Raw genomic sequence first — 21,646 nt, 5'->3', positions numbered from 1 at the left:
ATATATATATACACACACACACAATATATATATTGTGGTGAGAGGGGGTCATCATTCTGGTGGAATCAGCTCTCTCCAAGGGAGGCTGGGGTAGAGCCTGTCTGCATTAGCAGTGGAGGTGTGGAATTCCAGGTTGTCACAGTAGAAGAGGAAAACAATACCGACACATTCTGCAGACACAAAAGAATATGGAACTCCATGTTTTCACAATTGCACAGGCCCAACTGCAACTCATCACTGAGCAGCAGAGAAAGAGTTTAAAACTCTCATACACCTGATGCTCCTTGCTCTTGATGCCGGTCAACCTGGCCAGGTGATAGGCCAGGGGTGATGGTTAGCATTAGGGTGCCAGGACCTGGAAGGTCCACAGACGTTAGCACAAGGAGTACTCGGACATTTACTTTTATGTTTATTTGCTTATTTTCTGTTATGTGCCTGTCTGTATCCAGGCCTATGCTCACATATGCTAAGGTGCAGTGTCTGCTACCATTATAAGATACTGCTTTACCAAGTACCTGCCTGTCTGGAGGGGATGGGTATGAAATACTGCCGGACCTATGTCACATCCCGATGCCGCAAGCCCGGTACCAGTAAAGATCCCGACTGCGCTAAAGGTAACTACTAACTAATCTAACCCCCCCTAACCCTAACCTCCCTCCCTAGTACCTAAACCCAACCCCCCCTTTCCCGCTCCCTAAACCTAACCCTCCTGGGGGGTGCCTAGCCCTAACCTCCCCCTGGCGTGCCTAACCCTAACCCTCCCAGGGGGGTGCAGGGGGGTGCCTAACCCTAAGTTCCCCCTGGGAGCCCCTAACACCCCCCCCCCCCCCCCCGCGGCTGTCCATGCAGTGCCAGACTATGGTCCTCATGGGCCTGGAGCTGAAATTTATGAAGGGCCTATTGTGTGCCGCCGCAGGGGGTGTGACGACTGATGTGAGGGTATGACTAGTGATATGCGACCAGTACTGTGGGGGTGTGGCCTGTACTGTGGGGTGTGGCTAGCACCAGCAAAGATAGCTACTCGCCTACCTTCAACCACCTCAATCTCCCTCCCTTCTTTGCTAATATGAAGCATAGATCACCTGTTATATTATTGACCACTGAATAAAAAATAAATAATACAAACTATGGTTATTAATAAAATGCAACAATTTTGATTTTATTAACATAAAATATACTGGATAATTATACATTTGCCTTAGACAATAGAGCGCCATATAGCCTGCATTTAGCAGACTGACAGAGATCCATTGGGTCCACTCTCCCCATCCTCCACAAAAAAATTAGCTGTTTGTCAACACTCAGACTTTTACATTTATGATACAAGAAATCCAAAAGCTGACATTTGTGCGCAGTAATCGCCATCTTCCAGTCACCGGCCAGGAACGTTCATCACATTTTCAAGACAGTTCTGATACCGTGCATCTCAGTCACACAAGCGTCTTTGTGCGTACACACAGTGTGACGCATGCAGTGTACCAATTTATAGTGATTTTCGTGCATGCGCAGTAGCAAAACATTGCTCAAATAAGTCATCATCGGCATTGTGTGCAGCCCTGAATCAGGCCCAGGGTGCATTATATACACATGTATTATGCACAAATATCAGCCAATATACTTTGGATACGAAATGGCTCACTTATCAGTGACCGTTACCAGCCATCCATTAATGCCACATAACCACCTTGACAGAAATAAGAAATTGTCTTTCAATTGGTACTATAGAGTACCCAGAGAAAACCCACACAAGTATGGAAAGAATATACAAGCTCCACATGGTAGGGGTCATGGTGTGATTCAAACCCTGGTCCTCAATGCTGGGAGGCAGTAATGCTGACCATCAGTGGCGTCCCTCCCCACGGTGACACCCGGTGCGGGGAGGGACGCCATGCGCTCGGCACCTGCCGAAATGGGGGCGTGGCCTTCGGGAGGGGGTGTGTTGGAGGCGTGGCGTCGCATGGCGGGCCTTCGGGAGGGGCGTGGCCTCGCGGCGCGAACCCGGCTCGTGGCCGTGGTTAACAAAATTATACATTAGGTATCAATGGGGTGATGCCCGGCGGGGGGTGCAGGAGGTGCGGGCATGGGCAGTGCGGGCTCCCTCACTGACAGGAGCCGAGTGCTGCACTTAATGCTATAGTGCAGCACCCGGCTCCTGTCACTGAGGGGGATCCTGCACCTTGGTGTCACCCCTCGGCGGGTGACACCCGGGTGCGGGCAGCACCCCCCGCTCCCGCCTTGTGACGCCACTGCTGACCATTACACAATCCGTGCTGGCCCAAAGAAGGAATGCTTGATTAAGTCACTACCTGTGTCAGGCTACATCCATGGGTTATACTGTTTCTTTGTGCTGCAAAGTTAGTAAGGATATATATATATATATATATATATATAGCAGGCAGCACTCCATCCTTAAATAGGTAAAGTCCCGGTGCCCTCCTAAGTGTCCCCGCAAAAGAATAAAGGATCCAACATGCATCGACTGGAAGGCGGTAATCGGAAAACAACAACCGAACTCTGGCAGTAATACTATGCTTCACCATGCTTTACTGCCAGAGTTCGGTTGTTGTTTTCCGAGTGCCGCCTTCCAGTCTATATCTATCTATATATAAATTGCGAGTTTACACAGCATTGCCCCCACAGATTACTCCCATAATACTGGTATTGGGGTAATATTATTGTGTATATTACATCTGTAGGGGGAAATGCTGTGTATACTGCTGTTATGGGGCAAACATTGTGTATATTATATCTGTGTGGGTAATTCTGTATTTACAGCATTGCCCACACAGATACAGTTTACACAATATTACCACAGCAAAACATACAGCATTGCCCCTACAGGTATAATACGTATAATATTGCCCCCGGCAATATTGCTCTTGCTGTCTGTGCCTCAGCCAGTCAGCCTGCATGCCCCAGTTATCAGCAGATGACCTCACCTCCAGATGATTCTTCACGCAACTGCCTGTGTGTATGTGCTGCTCCGGCAGCGATGGTGGCGGGGCAGCACCGTGGAGGCGCTGTGTCACTATTAGAATGCCGCGCAGGAAGGGCTAGAGACACCTGTAACAGCCGCCATGGATGTATGACCCACCGGTAACGGCGGTAATGCGTCTGGGTGGAGGGGGGGGGAAGGTCGCAGTTCATGGGGGCGGGGCCTTGGACGGTCACTGGCAGGCTGCTGTAGCAGGAAAATAAAATCCTGTCTACAGCAGCAGATTAGTCACACAGGCTGTGGGCCTATTTTGATTGGGGACCTGGAGCTGAAGCTCCATCCGCCCCATTGGTAATCCGGCCCTGTGTCCATGCCCAGCTTACCTTCGATCGGTATGCCTGGCGTCAGGCTCCCGATGTAGGTAAAATGACAGGCGTCGGGATCTTGACGCCTGTCATTAGACCCCTGCCAGGATTAGACATTTCGACTGTCGGCTTCCTGACTGCATCCTGTCTGGAGTCCTCATTTCAATACCCCGTGTTACAATATATATATATTCGTCCAAGTAATACTGGAGACAGCACTCAGGGACTCACAAAATGTCTTGACTCACGTGATGTCTTAATAAAAGGGCACACGGCCCTGAAACATTGACTTATGATACACTGTTGTAAATTTTGTGAGTCACTGAATGCCGTCTGTTATTTCTTGGCCTACAGACCACCAGCAAAAGGCACCAGGGCAAAGTGCAGAACTATTAGGAGTGCCAGTCAACACAGGATTTTATATATACAGTATATATAACACACCCTACCCCCGGCCTCTGGACCATACCCTACCCCCTGACCCCTAGGCATACTGTACCACCTAGCCCATGGACACCCCCCCTTGCCCCATGGGTGTACACTGCTCACCCTATTGTTTTTCTTGTGTAGGCCAATGTTGTTTTTATTCCTGCGGAGGCCAATGCTTTTGCCTGTCGGGTGTCAATGTATTTTTCTTTTCCTGTGGGTGCCAATGTGTTTTATTGATTTTTGTAGGTGCCAATGTGTTTGTTTTTCTTTTCTGTGGGGGCTAATATGTTTTATTTTTTTTCTTGTGGGAGCCAATGTGTTTGTTTCCAGTGGGGACCAATATATTTTATTTTTTTTCTGATCTGGCCAATGTGTTGTTTTTTTCTCATGGGGACCAATGTGTTTGTATATTTTCCTGTGGGGGGCAGTGTGTTTTATTGTTTTCTTTAGGGGCCAATGTGCTTGGTTTTTTTTTTATGTGGGGGCCATTGTGTTTTATTTTTTCCTGTGGGGGCTAATATGTTTTTTTTTTCTGTGAGGGCCAATGTGTTTTTATTTTTTTCTTGTGCGTTGTCTATCATTTGCGCATGCATCTGAGTTACACCGCACATGTGTCCTGATGGTGTTCTTACAGAGTTGCAATATGGATTCAGATGCATGCACCAAGAAGTGTACTAGAAATGTGTTGGGAGTTCCTGGGCAGTTACAAGGGGTTGGCTATAGAGACGCTGAATTGCTCACATTGGAGGTCATACTCAGATGGATGATCTGCACCTAGCATAGGTGGTGCGACTGATGGTGACATCTAAAGACGCAGAAAGCATAATTGCAGTGTCTGTAGACACTGACAGTGGGCGTCTCAGTTCTTGCATATTTGGAAGCACGGCTGTACACCAGGAAAGGCCATTGTAGCGTTATTAGCATAAAGTCGCAGACGCAAGGAAGGCCACAACTGTGTACAACTCAGAATCAGGTCCTATGAGGAGGGATCGCGCCCCCTCAACAGACCCCATCCCCATTAGGGATGCTTCTATAAATTTCCTGTGCTGGTTTTCCATCCCAATCGGCCACTGGTTACTTGCATACATAAATATGCACTTTCCAATTTAAGGAGTGACATTTTGGTGGAAGAGGCATAACATTGAAAGCATTGTCCTTAGATGTAAAAACTAGTTTTTTTGGGGGGACACAAACAAAATGCGGGCTTCACATTGTCTAGAATCAGCCCTGTCCGGCACCTGGATATCACACTCTACTGCTTGCATTTGCCTAAGCTCCATTTATTTGTGTGTCTGTCTCTACGCCTGTATATGTTTTTTCATGTGTCTAAATTCGGCACACTGCAACTAGACGATCTTCCTGTCTTAAGCACGTGTGCTTCAACCAAATATAGACCATTATAAATAGAACACTGATCTTTATTATAGGAACTGCAAAACAACTGTTGCACTTCTAAAGTCTAGTCTTCTATAAGGTATGTGCCAGGTCATTTTAAGAGTTAAAAAGCTCATTAGTATTGAACAAGCATTTTAACGTTTTAAACTAAATGTTATCCTGCACATTATCAGATTAACATACTATGTTGTGCACCACCAGTAGTAATAGATTCTACTGCAGCTTATGTATTGTTTAATGAACTTATATAAGAACCACAACATTCATCTTTACTGGTACAACCAGCCTTTTATCTGTAGCACACACTTCACTATTTAACTATTTTGCTAAGTGATCAAAGTTGGAAGACAATCCGCCTTACAGCTGTTTTCCAAGTCTAGTCATTTCCGTCTCTTACATTGTTATCCAATCAATAAATATTAATACTGTTTCTTATCTTCTACTTTACTTTCTAACTTATTCTTGCAAGTGCTTGTATGTATTGTTTTTAGTGTACTGGGAAATGTCATAAGATATGCATAATGTATGGTGCACTGGGTAGTTCTGTTTGACTATTAATTTATTTATTTAGGGTTAAATACATTTGATACAGTGCCATTGCTTATAGTTGTATTTGGAAATGCAAACACATAAATATTTTAAATAACCTTTAAGCCAAAATGCGATTTGAGGCTATAAATAATGTTTTTCTGCGCTAAAGATGGCAAAGGTAGTAATAGGAAAAGAACTTAAAGGGTTAATGAGTTATGACTGACAGACCCACTACACTGTAGAAAAAAAATATACAGTCAGGTGCATAAATATTGGGAAATTGACAGAATTTTCATATTTTGGCCTCTTCTCACCACCACAATGGCTTTGAAATGAAACAAACAAGATGTGCTTTAACTGCAGACTTTCAGATTTAATTTGAGGGAAATTACATCCAAATCAGGTGAACGGTGTAGGAATTACAACGGTTTCTATATGTGCCTCCTGTCACACGCCGGCCTGGAGACCCCAGAATCAGACCCCGTCGCTTACCTGTGCGGGCGCTGACCCGCGCTGTCTTCCGGCTCCCGGCTGTACGCTCCTTCCTCTTCTCCCAAGGCAGTCTCCGCTGTTGTCCTCTGGAGGGTCCCGCTGCTGTGCTGCTCCCACGCCGGCTCCTGCTCACCGCTGGTCCCCGCTGACTACCTCCAGGAAGCGCTGTCCTCCGGTCCATGGGCGCGGCCATCTTGGATTGCCCATGTGACCCCACTACCACCAATGAGGAGCCTTCTCCTTCTCTCTCAGCCTGTCAGCTCCCAGTGTCCACTATAAAAGGATCCCCAATGCTCACACAAGTTGCCAGTGCAACTAGTTTCTTAGTTTAGCTAAGTAGCCTTCCCACTGCGCTCCAGCCGCACCACGTAGCAACTCAGCTACCAACGTCTACCCACGGCTATCCAGCCGCTCCACGTAGCCGCTCAGCTACCAACGTCTACCCACGGCTATCCAGCCGCTCCACGTAGCCGCTCAGCTACCAACGTCTACCCACGGCTATCCAGCCGCTCCACGTAGCCGCTCAGCTACCAACGTCTACCCACGGCTATCCAGCCGCTCCACGTAGCCGCTCAGCTACCAACGTCTACCCACGGCTATCCAGCCGCTCCACGTAGCCGCTCAGCTACCAACGTCTACCCACGGCTATCCAGCCGCTCCACGTAGCCGCTCAGCTACCAACGTCTACCCACGGCTATCCAGCCGCTCCACGTAGCCGCTCAGCTACCAACGTCTACCCACGGCTATCCAGCCGCTCCACATAGCCTCTCAGCTACCAACGTCTACCCACGGCTATCCAGCCGCTCCACGTAGCCACTCAGCTACCAACGTCTATTCCTAGCTATCTCGTTACTGCCGCATTCCTCAAACTCCTGTCAGTTCGCTGCACCCTCTCATGCGGAGAAACTTCATTAAGCCAAGCCTCCTCCAGCGAGCGTCTGCGCCAAGTAATACAGATCCAAGGCCCAGTCCGGGAACACAGCTCCTAAATTCCACGCTTGTGACAGTTTGCACTGGCCAGATGGACTCTGCAAGTGGTCAAGGATCTGGGATAGAAGCCTCGCAGGATGTACTATCCCGTCTGGAAAGACAGGAGACCTCTCAGGCTCAGCTGATCCAATTTATCCAAGATATGTCGTCACGCCTGGACAACATTCAGTCCTTACTGGCTCATCCCGCTCCCGCTGGCTCCCTAGCCACCTCTCCTCCTGTGGTGTCACCTGCTCCTCCGGTTCTACCTCCTGCTCATCTTCAGCTCTCCCCTCCGAGCAAGTTCGATGGCAACCCCAAATTATGCAGGGGTTTTTGTAAATCAATGCGAAATCCAATTCGAGCTACAATCCGCCAACTTTCCGACGGCCAGAACCAGGGTGGCATATATCATCTCTCTACTCTCTGGCCAAGCACTCGATTGGGTCTCACCCCTTTGGGAGAAGTCGGATCCCCTGCTCTCCAACTACCCCGAATTTGTTGCTACATTTCGCAAAATCTTTGATGAACCCGGAAGAACCACCTCCGCATCAGCTGATATTCTACGCCTCCATCAGGGCAGCAGGACCGTCGGCCAATACGTAGTCCAGTTCCAGACTCTGGCTTCAGAACTCAATTGGAACGAGGATGCCCTCATCGCTGCCTTCTGGAGTGGCCTTTCTGAAAGGCTCAAAGACGACTTAGCTTCCCGTGACCTTCCAACCAGTTTGGATGGGTTAATCTCTCTCTGCAACAAGGTGGATCTCCGTCACAGGGAGCGTGCCTTGGAAAGAGGCAGATTTGATCGTGGAAGGCCATGTCCAGTTTCCCGCTTACCCTCTCCTCCTCTGGGCGAAGAACCCATGCAGGTCAACCGCTCTCATTTATCGGCTGAGGAGCGTCAGAAAAGGCAGAGGCAGAACCTCTGTATGTACTGCGGATCTTCTCAACATTTAGTTAAAACTTGTCCCATTCGTCCGGGAAACGCCTCCTCCTAACTTATGAAAGAGAGGTTAAGTTAGGAGTTGCCATTGAATCACAAAGGAAGTCTGATTCCACCATCCAGGCTCATTTAAAGTGTCCTCGAGGTTCCAAAGCTGTATTAGCTCTCCTGGATTCCGGAGCGACAGAGAACTTTGTCACTACTGAATTTGTCCAGAAGCATCAAATCCCCATGGAAGCGTTGCCTCGAGTCATCACTTTAACCGCCATCGATGGTAGTCGCATTTCTAGTGGAACCATCACCCATCGTACAACACCACTTAAACTTACCATTGGGGTGCTCCATTCCGAACAACTATCCTTCCTAGTGATTCCCAAAGCCTCTCATTCTTTAGTCCTCGGATTACCCTGGCTACAGAGACATTCACCTCAAATCGATTGGACCACCTTGCAAATAATCTCCTGGGGTTCCAATTGCTTCAAAGGTTGCCTTCAGCGGGTAATACCTATCAGATCTTCCGTTGTACGGGATTCTACAGACCTGCCCAAAGCCTACGATGGGTTTCAGGACGTCTTTAGCAAACAGAGCGCAGACCTGTTACCTCCCCATCGTGATTGGGACTGTCCCATAGATCTGATTCCCGGGAAGAATCCTCCTAGGGGCCGAACCTATCCTCTATCTCTCCCTGAGACTCAGGCCATGTCGGAGTACATTACGGAAAACTTAAATAAAGGCTTCATTCGACCTTCCACGTCTCCAGCAGGGGCTGGATTTTTCTTCGTAAAAAAAAAAAGATGGTGGCTTGCGCCCGTGTATTGACTACCGGGGTCTTAATGAAATAACTATTAAGAATCGCTACCCTATTCCTCTCATTACAGAGTTATTTGATAGAGTCAAGGGAGCCACAGTTTTTTCCAAACTCGACCTAAGAGGAGCCTATAATTTAATTCGTATCCGTCCAGGCGATGAATGGAAAACGGCCTTCAACACCTGGGATGGGCACTACGAGTATCTCGTTATGCCCTTCGGCCTCTGTAATGCTCCGGCCGTCTTCCAGTTTTTCGTCAATGAAATCTTCCAGGACCTCTTGTACAAGTGTGTGGTCGTTTACTTAGACGACATTTTGATTTTTTCTCAAGACCTCCAAACTCATCGAGACCAGGTCAAACAAGTCCTTCTGAGGTTGCGGTCCAATCAACTGTTTTGCAAATTAGAGAAGTGTCTGTTTGAGGTCTCAAGTGTACCATTCCTGGGATACATTATCTCCGGAACAGGCCTTCAAATGGATTCATCAAAACTACAAGCCATTCTTGATTGGTCTCTTCCTTCTTCCTTAAAATCCATACAAAGATTCCTAGGATTTGCCAATTACTATCGCAAGTTTCTAAAAGGTCTCTCAACTCTGGTAGCTCCGATTACAGCCCTCACCCGCAAGGGAGCAGATCCAACTATATGGCCCGTCGAAGCTACCTCTGCATTTCAACTTCTTAAGCAAGCCTTCATCTCCGCTCCCATCTTAAAGCAACCAGACACCACCCGGCCCTTTATCCTGGAGGTGGACGCATCCTCTGAAGGTGTCGGTGCAGTGCTCTCCCAGCGATTTAAAGATGAAAAACTTCATCCCTGTGGTTTCTTTTCCCGGAAGTTTTTGCCTGCAGAGAAGAACTACACCATTGGAGATCAAGAGTTACTCGCCATGAAACTAGCCCTCGAAGAATGGCGATATCTTCTAGAAGGAGCTCATTACCCCATTACCATTTTTACAGACCATAAGAACCTCCTTTATCTTAAATCTGCAAATTGCTTGAACCCTCGTCAAGCCCGGTGGGCAATGTTTTTCTCCAGATTTAACTTCAAAGTCTCCTATCGCCCCGGTTCACAAAACCTCAAAGCCGACGCACTCTCCCGTTCCATGACGAGCAACCCTGATCTACCCATGGAACAGCCCCAACCAATCTTGAATTCCGCTTCCTTCGCCTCTACCCAATTATCTTCTATACCCCCGGTTGGGAAGACTTTCGTCGCTCCGGAACTCCGCAAGAGGTTACTGCATTGGGCTCATGCTTCCCGGTTCTCTGGTCACCTGGGTATGGATAAAACCCTAGAATTTATCCAGCGGTCCTATTGGTGGTCTTCGATGAAAAAGGACGTTAGGTCTTATGTGTCTTCATGCATCAAATGTGCCCAACACAAGATACCTCGGCGGGTTCCACACGGTCAACTCCAACCTCTTGCAATTCCATCTAAGCCATGGACTCACCTATCTATGGATTTCATCTCTGATCTTCCTCCATCTCGGGGCCACAACACAATTTGGGTTATCGTGGATCGTTTTTCTAAAATGGCTCATTTCGTACCACTTACTGGGCTTCCGTCTGCACCTCTACTCGCCCAGAGCTTTATAAAAGAGATCTTCAAGCTCCACGGCCTTCCTCAAGAGATCATCTCCGACAGGGGAGTACAGTTCGTAGCGAAGTTCTGGAGGTCACTCTGCTCAGCCCTTCAGGTAAAACTCAAATTTTCTACCGCTTATCATCCCCAGACCAATGGTCAGACCGAAAGGGTCAATCAAGACCTGGAACAGTTCCTGCGCACTTTTGTCTCCTCCTCCCAAGATGACTGGATTGAACTTCTTCCTTGGGCCGAATTTGCCCACAATAATCATTATCACACGTCCACCAGCTCAACTCCTTTTTTTACAGTTTTTGGTCAACATCCTCGAGTGCCAGATTTCCCTCTTCTTCCCACATTAGATGTGCCTGCGGCCAAAATGTCCCTTCAACGATTCTCCAACATCTGGGAAAAGGTTCGTTCCTCTCTGACTAAAACGTCAGCCCGGTACAAGAGATTTGCTGACCGCCAAAGACGAGCGGTTCCAAATTTCCGACCTGGGGATATGGTCTGGCTCTCTACCCGAAACCTAAGACTCCGAGTACCCTCGATGAAATTTGCTCCGCGATTCATTGGTCCATTCCCAATCATCAAAGTCTTGAATCCTGTGGCTTACAAGTTAAAGCTTCCTCCATTTCTTCACATTCCAAGTTCCTTCCATATTTCTCTTTTAAAACCACTAGTCTTAAACCGATTTCAGAAGGTCCTGCCTAAAGCTTCTAGTGTTCAAACACAGCAGGGAGAGGAGTTCGAAGTTGACAGAATCTTAGATTCCCGTTGTCGATACAACCGTCTTCAATACCTTATCGACTGGAAGAATTATGGTCCGGAGGAACGAATCTGGATAAATGCCTCTGATGTCCATGCACCCCATCTGGTCAAAGCGTTCCATGTGAAATTTCCTCATAAACCAAGGAAGTGTCTGGTGGCCACCCTTGAAGAAGGGGGTACTGTCACACGCCGGCCTGGAGACCCCAGAATCAGACCCCGTTGCTTACCTGTGCGGGCGCTGACCCGCGCTGTCTTCCGGCTCCCGCGCTGTATGCTCCTTCCTCTTCTCCCAAGGCAGTCTCCGCTGTTGTCCTCTGGAGGGTCCCGCTGCTGTGCTGCTCCCACGCCGGCTCCTGCTCACCGCTGGTCCCCGCTGACTACCTCCAGGAAGCGCTGTCCTCCGGTCCATGGGCGCGGCCATCTTGGATTGCCCATGTAACCCCACTACCACCAATGAGGAGCCTTCTCCTTCTCTCTCAGCCTGTCAGCTCCCAGTGTCCACTATAAAAGGATCCCCAATGCTCACACAAGTTGCCAGTGCAACTAGTTTCTTAGTTTAGCTAAGTAGCCTTCCCACTGCACTCCAGCCGCTCCACGTAGCCACTCAGCTACCAACGTCTACCCACGGCTATCCAGCCGCTCCACGTAGCCGCTCAGCTACCAACGTCTACCCACGGCTATCCAGCCGCTCCACGTAGCCGCTCAGCTACCAACGTCTACCCACGGCTATCCAGCCGCTCCACGTAGCCGCTCAGCTACCAACGTCTACCCACGGCTATCCAGCCGCTCCACGTAGCCGCTCAGCTACCAACGTCTACCCACGGCTATCCAGCCGCTCCACGTAGCCGCTCAGCTACCAACGTCTACCCACGGCTATCCAGCCGCTCCACGTAGCCGCTCAGCTACCAACGTCTACCCACGGCTATCCAGCCGCTCCACGTAGCCACTCAGCTACCGTCTACCCTAGGCTATCCAGCCTCCACGTAGCTTCCTAGCTATCTCGTTACTGCCGCATTCCTCAAACTCCTGTCAGTTCGCTGCACCCTCTCATGCGGAGAAACTTCATTAAGCCAAGCCTCCTCCAGCGAGCGTCTGCGCCAAGTAATACAGATCCAAGGCCCAGTCCGGGAACACAGCTCCTAAATTCCACGCTTGTGACACCTCCCACTTTTTAACGGGCCAAAAGTAATAGGACTATCAACTCAAAAGCTATTTCATGGACACATGTCGGCTATTCCCTCGTTATTTCATTATCAATTAAGCAGGTGAAAGGTCTGGAGTTGATTCTAGGTGTGACATTTGCATTTGGAATCAGTTGCTGTCGACTCTCAATATGAGATCCAAAGAGCTGTCACTATCAGTGAAGCAAGTCATCATTAGGCTGAAAAATCAAAACAAACCCATCAGAGAGATAGCAAAAACATTAGGTGTGGCCAAATCAACTGTTTGGAACATTCTTAAAAAGAAAGAATGCACCGGAGAGCTCAGCAACACCAAAAGACCCGGAAGACCACGGAAAACAACTGTGGTGGATGACAGTAGAATTATTTCCCTGGTGAAGAAAAACCCCTTCACAACAGTTGGCCAAATCAAGAACACTCTGCAGGAGGTAGGTGTATATGTGTCAAAGTCAACAATCAAGAGAAGACTTCACAAGAGTGAATATAGAGGGTTCACCACAAGATGTAAACCATTGGTGAGCCTCAAAAACAGGAAGACCAGATTAGAGTTTGCCAAACAACATCTAAAAAAGCCATTACAGTTCTGGAACAACATCCTATGGACAGATGAGACAAAGATCAACTTGTACCAGAGTGATGGGAAGAGAAGAGTATGGAGAAGGAAAGGAACTGCTCATGATCCAAAACATACCACCTCATCAGTGAAGCATGGTGGTGGTAGTGACAAAAGCAGCAGAATGAATTCTGCAGTGTTTCGGGCAATATTATATGCTCATATTCAGTCAGATGCTTCAGAACTCATTGGACGGCGCTTCACAGTGCAGATGGACAATGACCCGAAGCATACTGCAAAAGCAACCAAAGAGTTTTTTAAGGCTAAAAAGTGGAATGTTATGCAATGGCAAAGTCAATCCCTTGACCTGAATCCGATTGATCATGCATTTCACTTGATGAAGACAAAACTGAAGGGAAAATGCCCCAAGAACAAGCAGGATCTGAAGACATTTGCAGTAGAGGCCTGGCAGAGCATCACCAGGGATGAAACCCAGCGTCTGGTGATGTCTGTGCAGTCCAGACTTCAGGCTGTAATTGCCTGCAAAGGATTTGCAACAAAGTATTAAAAACTGAAAGTTAGATTTAGGATTGTTTAGTTTGTCCCATTACTCTTGGCCCCTTAAAAAGTGGGAGGAACATATAGAAACCGTTGTAATTCCTACACCGTTCACCTGATTTGGATGTACTTACCCTCAAATTAAATCTGAAAGTCTGTAGTTAAAGCACATCTTGTTTGTTTCATTTCAAAGCCATTGTGGTGGTGAATAGAGGCCAAAATATGAAAATTCTGTAAATGTTCCAATAGTTATGCTCCTGACTGTATATATTTTGCACTTGATAAGGGCATTGTCCTTTTATTGAAAGGCCAGGTGGCTGGCTTGCTGCATCTCAGATGTCCAGACCAGTTCTGGCTGCAGTGGATGCCTGTTGATGAATCTATGGGTGACCAGGTAAGGTCCTTTCCTTGTGTTCCAATATCTTAACTGTCTGAACCATGTTCCCGGTGATTTCTATACTGCACATGCGCAAATCTCCGGGAAAATGGTGGCAGCGCCATTTTCCAGGTGATTTGTGCAGTGCCAGTGCTGGACTCCAAAGAGGTAAGTATACTAAATGGGTTGAGTGTGTGCGGTGAGGGCTCTCATGAATCCAGGGGACCATGCAATGGAGACATGACAGACCAGGTGAGGAGAAGAAAACCTGGCACGGGGTAGGTACAGTAGGATGGGATGCGTGTATGGAGGACGGACAGTGGACAGAGAGAGAGAAGACCAAGACCCATTGTAATATGGGTTCTAAACTACTACTAGCCCTTTTGAAGTCCGATTGTATGGGTAAAGATTGTATATATTGCATGTATCTTCAGATACTGTCAAATCAAAAAGAGCAGCATTTTCACATCAGGCATACCCATTTAATTACACCTAATTATAGCGTAGTGATAAAACTTGTCAGTATATGTAGAAAATTTAAAAAAATGTATACACAAACGGGAATAGTGTCTTGACAGTGTTATAAATGAACATGGATGTCACGTTATTCATTTAAAAATGTCAGAACATAAACATTCCCCAAATCCATTGTTTATCACATTAAAGATCCTATAGGTTGTTTTTGCAGTAGCCCAAAAGACCAATAAGTAATCCGAATAGTTGGTGGCAACTTAATATAATTAGCTGTAATGAATGAAATTGGTGAAAACGGCAGCCAATCAGAAGCAGCCAGAATGTGCTGTAATAGTCACACCCACCACGTATCTTTGTTTCCAGTACATACAAAAGGTAACTAACAAGTGTACCGTAGGATGTGACCATGTCATTTATATTGCATCTCCAGCAGGTATGCTTACCTGAGCACACTCTTACTGTACTGTACTTTTACTCAGTTAATACTTGACTGCCTCTGTAGCACCTCTTCAGCCGTACAGGGCCACAAGTCTCAGATACTGATACACCAATGGTGCACATATTCAGTATGGATATGCATATATATTTATCCCACAAGCCTTTCTGTTTTTCCACTTCTATTTCAGGGTCAAAATCTGTAGGAAAAAAAACATCTATTTTCTAATGCACAATTCTGTAATGGCAAAAACTGGATTTTAGATAATGGAGTAATTTGTAAAGAAGACAGATTTTTATTATTGCACAGCAGTCAATAATCACCATGTTTATACCTAAGAATGTAGACAAAATGACTGGCAAACAGTTGTACATACATGTAATTGATTTATGAATACATTCCTCTGCCGAAATTTACAGTATGTTCACTGAAGACTAGGGGTGAGCGGGTTCGGATTTCTGAAATCCAAACCCCCCCGAGCCCCCCTGATCCGAGGCCGATCCGAATCAGGCTCGACTTTTCCCGCCTGACTTGGATCTGAAATCGAGGCAAAACGTCATCATCCCGCCTTCCGGGTCTCGCGGGTTTTGGATCCTATATAAGGTACCCGCGTCGGCGCCATTTTCTCACTAGGCTGTGGACAGTGAAGAGGGAGGGTGGGATGTTAGGGCTGGCTGGGCTGTGTAGTGTAGTGTAGTGTAGTGCAGAGTAGTGTTGTGCTGTGCTGTGCTGCGCTGTGCTGCTGTTGTCCATAGGGGCTGTGTCCACTACTTCAAAGTCCATAGGGGCTGGCTGTGTTGTGCTGTGCTGCTGTTGTTAATAGGGACTGTGTCCACTACTTCAAAGTTCTTAGGGGCTGGCTGGACTGTGTTGTGCAGTCAGTTCTCCATAGGGGCTGTGTCCACTCCAAAGTCCTGTGCAGCGTCCCAGTCCTAAAGGGGTGCTGTAGTGTTGTCCAGGGGGTGCTCTGTCCATCAGGGGTGCTCCCCCCAAGTGCTAAAAAAATAATATTTTTTCTGTGTTTGTGAATTGTGTGCGCAGTAGCCGCACGTGCATCAACACAGTAGTGCCAAGCGTGCGCCTGTGTCATAAGTAAAGGGCCGACTGGCTTGACCGTTAAAGGGTGCTGTAACCCCCAAAGTACACTCCAGTCCAAACCAAAAAAAAATATATTTTCTGTGTTTGTGAATTGTGTGCGCAGTAGCCGCACGTGCATCAACACAGTAGTGCCAAGCGTGCGCCTGTGTCATAAGTAAAGGGCCGGCTGGCTTGACCGTTAAAGGGTGCTGTAACCCCCAAAGTACACTCCAGTCCAAACCAAAAAAAAAAATATTTTCTGTGTTTGTGAATTGTGTGCGCAGTAGCCGCATGTGCATCAACAAAGGAGCAGCGCCAAGCGTGCGCCTGTGTCCCATAAGTAAAGAGCCAGCTGGCTCATTTCTTAAAGGGTGGTGTAACCCACAAAGTGCACTACTCTCCAGCAAAAATAAAAAAATATTTTCTGTGTTTGTGTGCGCCTTAGCCGCACGTATATATCAATATAACATAAATGGAGGACCAAACTTTCTCCGATAAAAATAAAATAGGGAAAGATCAAGAACCACTTCCTCCTAGTGCTGTTGCTGCTGCTGGTAGTTGTTCATCATCCCAGAGAGGAAGTAGGAACATCACTACTTTTACTAAACAATTGACCCTCCAACAGTCCCTAGCGATGAGGATGAAGTATGACAGCAGTCATCCTGAAGCAAAACGTATAACTGAGGCCTTGACTGCTATGTTGGTGTTAGACGTGCGTCCGGTATCCGCCATTAGTGCAGTGGGATTTAGACAATTGATGGAGGTAGTGTGTCCCCGGTTCCAAATCCCATCTAGATTCCACCTGCATCCTCAAAGCAGCAGCGACAAGCGTGCGTCTGTCTGTTAAAGGATGGTGACACCCTCAAAGTGTGCTACACAAACAATAAAAATATTCTTCTTCTTTTTTCTGTCTTTGTGAAATGTGTGGGCTGTAGCCGCACCTGCATCCTTAAAGCAGCAGCGACAAGCGTGCGTCTGTCTGTTAAAGGGTGGTGACACCCTCAAAGTGTGCTACACAAACAATAAAAATATTGTTCTTTTTTTTTCTGTCTTTGTGAAATGTGTGGGCTGTAGCCGCACCTGCATCCTTAAAGCAGCAGCGACAAGCGTGCGTCTGTCTGTTAAAGGGTGGTGTAACTCTCAAAGTGCTCCAAAAAAGAAAAAACTATTTTTTTAATGTGTTTGTGACTTGTGTGCGATGTAGCCGCACGTGCATCAACATAGTAGCAGCGCCAAGCGTGTGCCTGTGTCATAAGTCAAGGGCTGGTTTGGACATCTGGTCCGGACTGAAGGACGTGCCAACAATTTCTGACAAGTCTACTGTCACTGCATATGATACTGTCCTCAAAGCAGCAGCGACAAGCGTGCGTCTGTCTGTTAAAGGGTGGTGTAACCCTCAAAGTGCGCTCCACAAACAATAAAAATATTCTTCTTTTTTTTTCTGTCTTTGTGAATTGTGTGGGCTGTAGCCGCACTTGCATCCTCAAAGCAGCATCGACAAGCGTGCGTCTGTCTGTTAAAGGGTGGTGTAACCCTCAAAGTGCGCTCCACAAACAATAAAAATATTCTTCTTTTTTTTTCTGTCTTTGTGAATTGTGTGGGCTGTAGCCGCACTTGCATCCTCAAAGCAACAGCGACATGCGTGTGTCTGTCTGTTAAAGGATTACATCGGTGACAGCATCCAAGTAGGCATGTCAGACAGTCCATACCTGTACTGGCAGGAAAAAGAAGCAATTTGGAGGTCCCTGTACAAACTGGCTCTATTTTACCTGAGTTGCCCCCCCTCCAGTGTGTACTCCGAAAGAGTGTTTAGTGCAGCCGGGAACCTTGTCAGCGAAAGGCGTAGGAGGTTGCTTAAAAAAAATGTGGAGAAGATGATGTTCATAAAATGAATTATCAACTCTTCCAGGGAGACCAGCCTCCAGAACGTACAGAGGGACCTGTGGTTGTGGATTCTAGCGGGGACGAATTAATACTCTGTGAGGATGAGGATGTACACAACACTGAAGAGGGTGAGGAATCGGTGGATGAGGAGGATGAGGACGACATCTTGCCTCCGTAGAGCCAGTTTGTGCAGGGACAGATTAATTGCCAGCTTGTTTTGTGGGGGCCCAAACGAACCAATCATTTCAGCCACAGTCGTGTGGCAGACCCTGGCGCTGAAATGTTTGGTTTGTTAAAGTGTGCATGTCCTGTTTATACAACATAAGGGTGGGTGGGAGGGCCCAAGGACAATTCCATCTTGCACCTCTTTTTTTTCTTTGCATTATGTATAGTTTGGGGCCTAGTTTTTCAAACTGCCATCCTGTCTGCCACTGCAGTGTCACTCCTAGATGGACCACGTGTTTGTGCCGCCCACTCGTATCTCTTAGCATAGTCATCCAGCTACCTCGGTGCAACCTTTTGGACATAAAAACACTATTGTGAGGTGTGAGGTGTTCAGAATAGACTGGAAATGAGTGGAAATTAAGGTTATTGAGGTTAATAGCATAGGAGCAGAAAAACCCACAAATTCTGTGATTTTTGCTGTTTTTATGCTTTTTTTCAAAAAAATAGAGATCCAAAACACAAAACCCAGAACCCAAAACACGGAAGGGTGGTTTTGGCAAAACCAATCCAGATCCAAAACACGAAGAAAGATCCAGATCCAAAACCAAAACACAAAACACGAAAAGTGGCCGGTGCACACCCCTACTGAAGACCTCATGAAATTGATAATGTTATACTAAAGATAGGTTCTAATTTCAGAAATATTTGATTTTGTTTTCCAGGTAAATCAAGTATCATAAAAGTCACAGCAATGGATCAGTTTGATTCAGATTTTTATCAATCAGATTATATTATTGAAGACACTGGCGAAGGTCCTTATCTTACTGGGAGGAGCAGCGTGTATGGGGGAAACATGTGAGTAAGCTGTAAATGGGATTTGACTGCCTTCACACAGAACCAGATAGAGTAACAAAGAATGGATTGCTAGCTACAGAAAACTATGAATTACATTAGTACATACAGATGCTTTGTAAATGCTATTTGCTCATTCTAGTTATTGTTTGACTGCGTAGGCCAAGAGAGGCAGAATTTATGCAGAAAGGAATGATCTCATCTCCTATGGAACAAACAGGGTACATTTATGAAGAACCATCATATAGCACATTTTATAAATTGCAGAAGAGTGACAACTTTGAAGATGAACTGCCATTGTTGGAAGGTAATGATGCTGGCTCACCTGCACTCTTGTGTATTATATAATACATTTAAAGCTATATTTCTATTTTAAACCCAAGGGTCTATTGGACTATGCATTACAACATAGATGTTTCTATTGCCTCCATGCATTATTATATGGAACCGACTTATTTCTACGGGATGTAGTCAACATACCGACGGCCGGGAAGCCGTCTGTCTAAATCCCGGGATCAAAATCCCGACCCGGGACTAAAGATAGGTGGTGAAATCCCGACGCCCGTCTAGATCCTGACGCCGGAATCCCGGCAGACGGCTTCCCGAACGAAGGTAAGCCGGCACGTTTTAGGTGTTAGCCACAGGAGGGATAGGTTTAGGCCCCCCCGGGAGGACTTAGGGTTAGGCAGCTCCCAGGAAGGGTTATGATTAGGCTGTGGGGAAGGGGGGCTAGGGTTAGACACCATCGGGGGGAGGGTTAGGCACCCCTAAGATAGGGTTAGGGGCGGGAGAAGGGGAGGGTTAGGTTACTTGCCTCTCCTGTCGGGATCTTCAGCCTTTGGGCTTGCGGCATCTGGATTTCAAACCCAACCTATTTCTACTACACATCCAAATACTGTACGTCAATCTCTGGATGAAGAGATAAGAGATGTACATTGTGTAGGAAGTCTGGTTTCCTAAGTTATAAATTTAGTTTTACATGGGCAGTGTATTCACAAGACATTGTAATTTGGATTTGGAGTGATAATTTAGTAATCTGACCAGTATACTATGCAGATCCACATCTGATGACCAGTATACAATACATAGTCTATTCTCTGGTGTGCCACACAAACTCCATTCCTTAGTAACTAGCATACCAATATACCACACAGATCAAATTCTCTGGTGGCTAGACACAGACCCCATTCTCTGGTAGGTAGTGTGCACACAGACAAAATTCTCTGGTGGCTAGTTTACCACACATTCACCATTCTCTGGTACCTAGTGTGCCAAACATACCCAATTCTCTGGTGGCTAGAGACAGACCCCATTCTCTGGTGGCTAGTGTACCACACTGACCCTAATCTCTGGTGTCTAGTGTGCCACACATATACTATTCTCTGGTGGCTAGTGTACCAAACAGACACATTCTCTAGTGGCTAGTGTATCATGCATTCACTATTCTCTGGAAGGCTAGTGTACCACACAGACCCCATTCACTAGTGGCTAGTGACTGACCCAATTCTCTGATAACTAGTGTATCAAACATACACCATTCTCTGGTAGTTAGTGTACCACACAGACTACAATCTCTGATACCTAGTGTACCACAAAGACCCTATTCTTTGGTATCTAGTGTACCACATAGACCCCATTCATTGGTGGCTAGCATGCCTCACAGGCCATATTCATTGGTTAGTATGCAAAATAGAATTTATTTCTCTGGTCTCAGGTGTGCTCATCTGTCTCCATTCTTATGCTTCTGTATAAATCGATGGCATCGTTTGGGTCTGGAGCTACTAATATTAATTGCTGCACTGTTATTGGCAGAAAGCACCTCTGGTTCCTATCTTGCACCAATCCCTCTCCATCTTCTGTTCTAATGGATGATGATCTGGAGTACAATGGTTACCATATCCTGGATTTTATAATCATTCCTTAGAAAAAAAAATATTTTCACAATTTAGAAACAAATTGAGAAACACTGTCAGGTAGAATACTGTAAGGCACACCAATGTAGGAAAAAACACTCTTAATATAGCTCCACACCCCGTGGTTATTTGTTTATGTTTTTTAGGAGAAACATGATTGCTATGACAATGATGGTAGTAATAACCTTGAAATGCTGTAATAGATCACAGGGTTTCACACATCGGGGTCCTAGCCTCACTTATCCTGTCTGACGGCGCCCATGAAGCACTGTCTTTCCATTGTAAGCAAACAGTTTGGTTGCATAGGTGTGGCCATGTTAGATTCTGTCATGTGATTCCCCCAGTCCAGTCGGATTCCAGAAGCTGTGAGCACATGATCTGATCATCCAATTGGAACTGAGAGCACCCTATTTAGACTAGCTCTGGAGACCGGCTCTATTTACTACAATCCGCATTTTGAATGCAGATTGTGGTGTGATATTACCGACTGAATTTGCATTGCAAATTCAGGCAATATCACAGGGATTTACTATAAAGCTCTGTCCCTGCGAATCCCCTCTGCAGCCTTATCACGGTATTTTCGCAAAAAATACTGTGACAAGTGCCCGCTCAGCTGCCACTAAGCCCCGTCCCCCGATGCTAAGCCCTGCCCCCCACAATCATGACCCCCCGCAACCGCCCCTCCCTTAATTACACTTACCTCCGGTGATCGGTGCTCCAGTGATGTTTTCCGTGGCTCCGGTCAGCTGAAATCCCATCATGCACTGGGACCTGGTCAGGTGACGACCGGGCCACAGTGCACGATGGAAGACCAACTGACCGGAGGGAGGACATCACCAGAGCCCCGATCTCTGGTTCCTGGACTCAAGTAAGTTATTTTTTTTTACTGTTTTTGTATCAGCGTGTGGTCTGTTTAGAGCAGAGCAGGAGTCCGGTAACTGGGGAAGACCCTGGAT

The 21,646-nt window shown here is 46.7% G+C and overlaps 1 protein-coding gene across 2 annotated transcripts in view; it reads left to right on the top strand.

The window, feature by feature from the left end:
- The first annotated feature begins 5,159 nt into the window (after window positions 1–5,159).
- YIPF7 (Yip1 domain family member 7) overlaps window positions 5,160–21,646 on the top strand; it is a 78,471-nt gene continuing 61,984 nt past the window's right edge. For both annotated transcript variants that reach the window (XM_088450550.1, XM_088450549.1), the window contains exons 1-3: window positions 5,160–5,203; window positions 18,648–18,780; window positions 18,939–19,084. In XM_088450550.1, the coding sequence (XP_088306676.1) occupies window positions 18,677–18,780; window positions 18,939–19,084 (250 nt within the window). In that variant the 5' untranslated portion in view covers window positions 5,160–5,203; window positions 18,648–18,676. The remainder of the gene's footprint in view (window positions 5,204–18,647; window positions 18,781–18,938; window positions 19,085–21,646) is intronic.

The sequence above is a fragment of the Taudactylus pleione genome, unplaced genomic scaffold (assembly GCF_031769625.1).
Source record: "Taudactylus pleione unplaced genomic scaffold, aTauple2 ptg000519l, whole genome shotgun sequence".
In the NCBI taxonomy this organism is placed as follows: domain Eukaryota; kingdom Metazoa; phylum Chordata; class Amphibia; order Anura; family Myobatrachidae; genus Taudactylus; species Taudactylus pleione.
The sequence above is the reverse complement of the archived record's forward strand: the minus strand, read 5'-3'. Positions and strand labels throughout refer to the sequence as shown.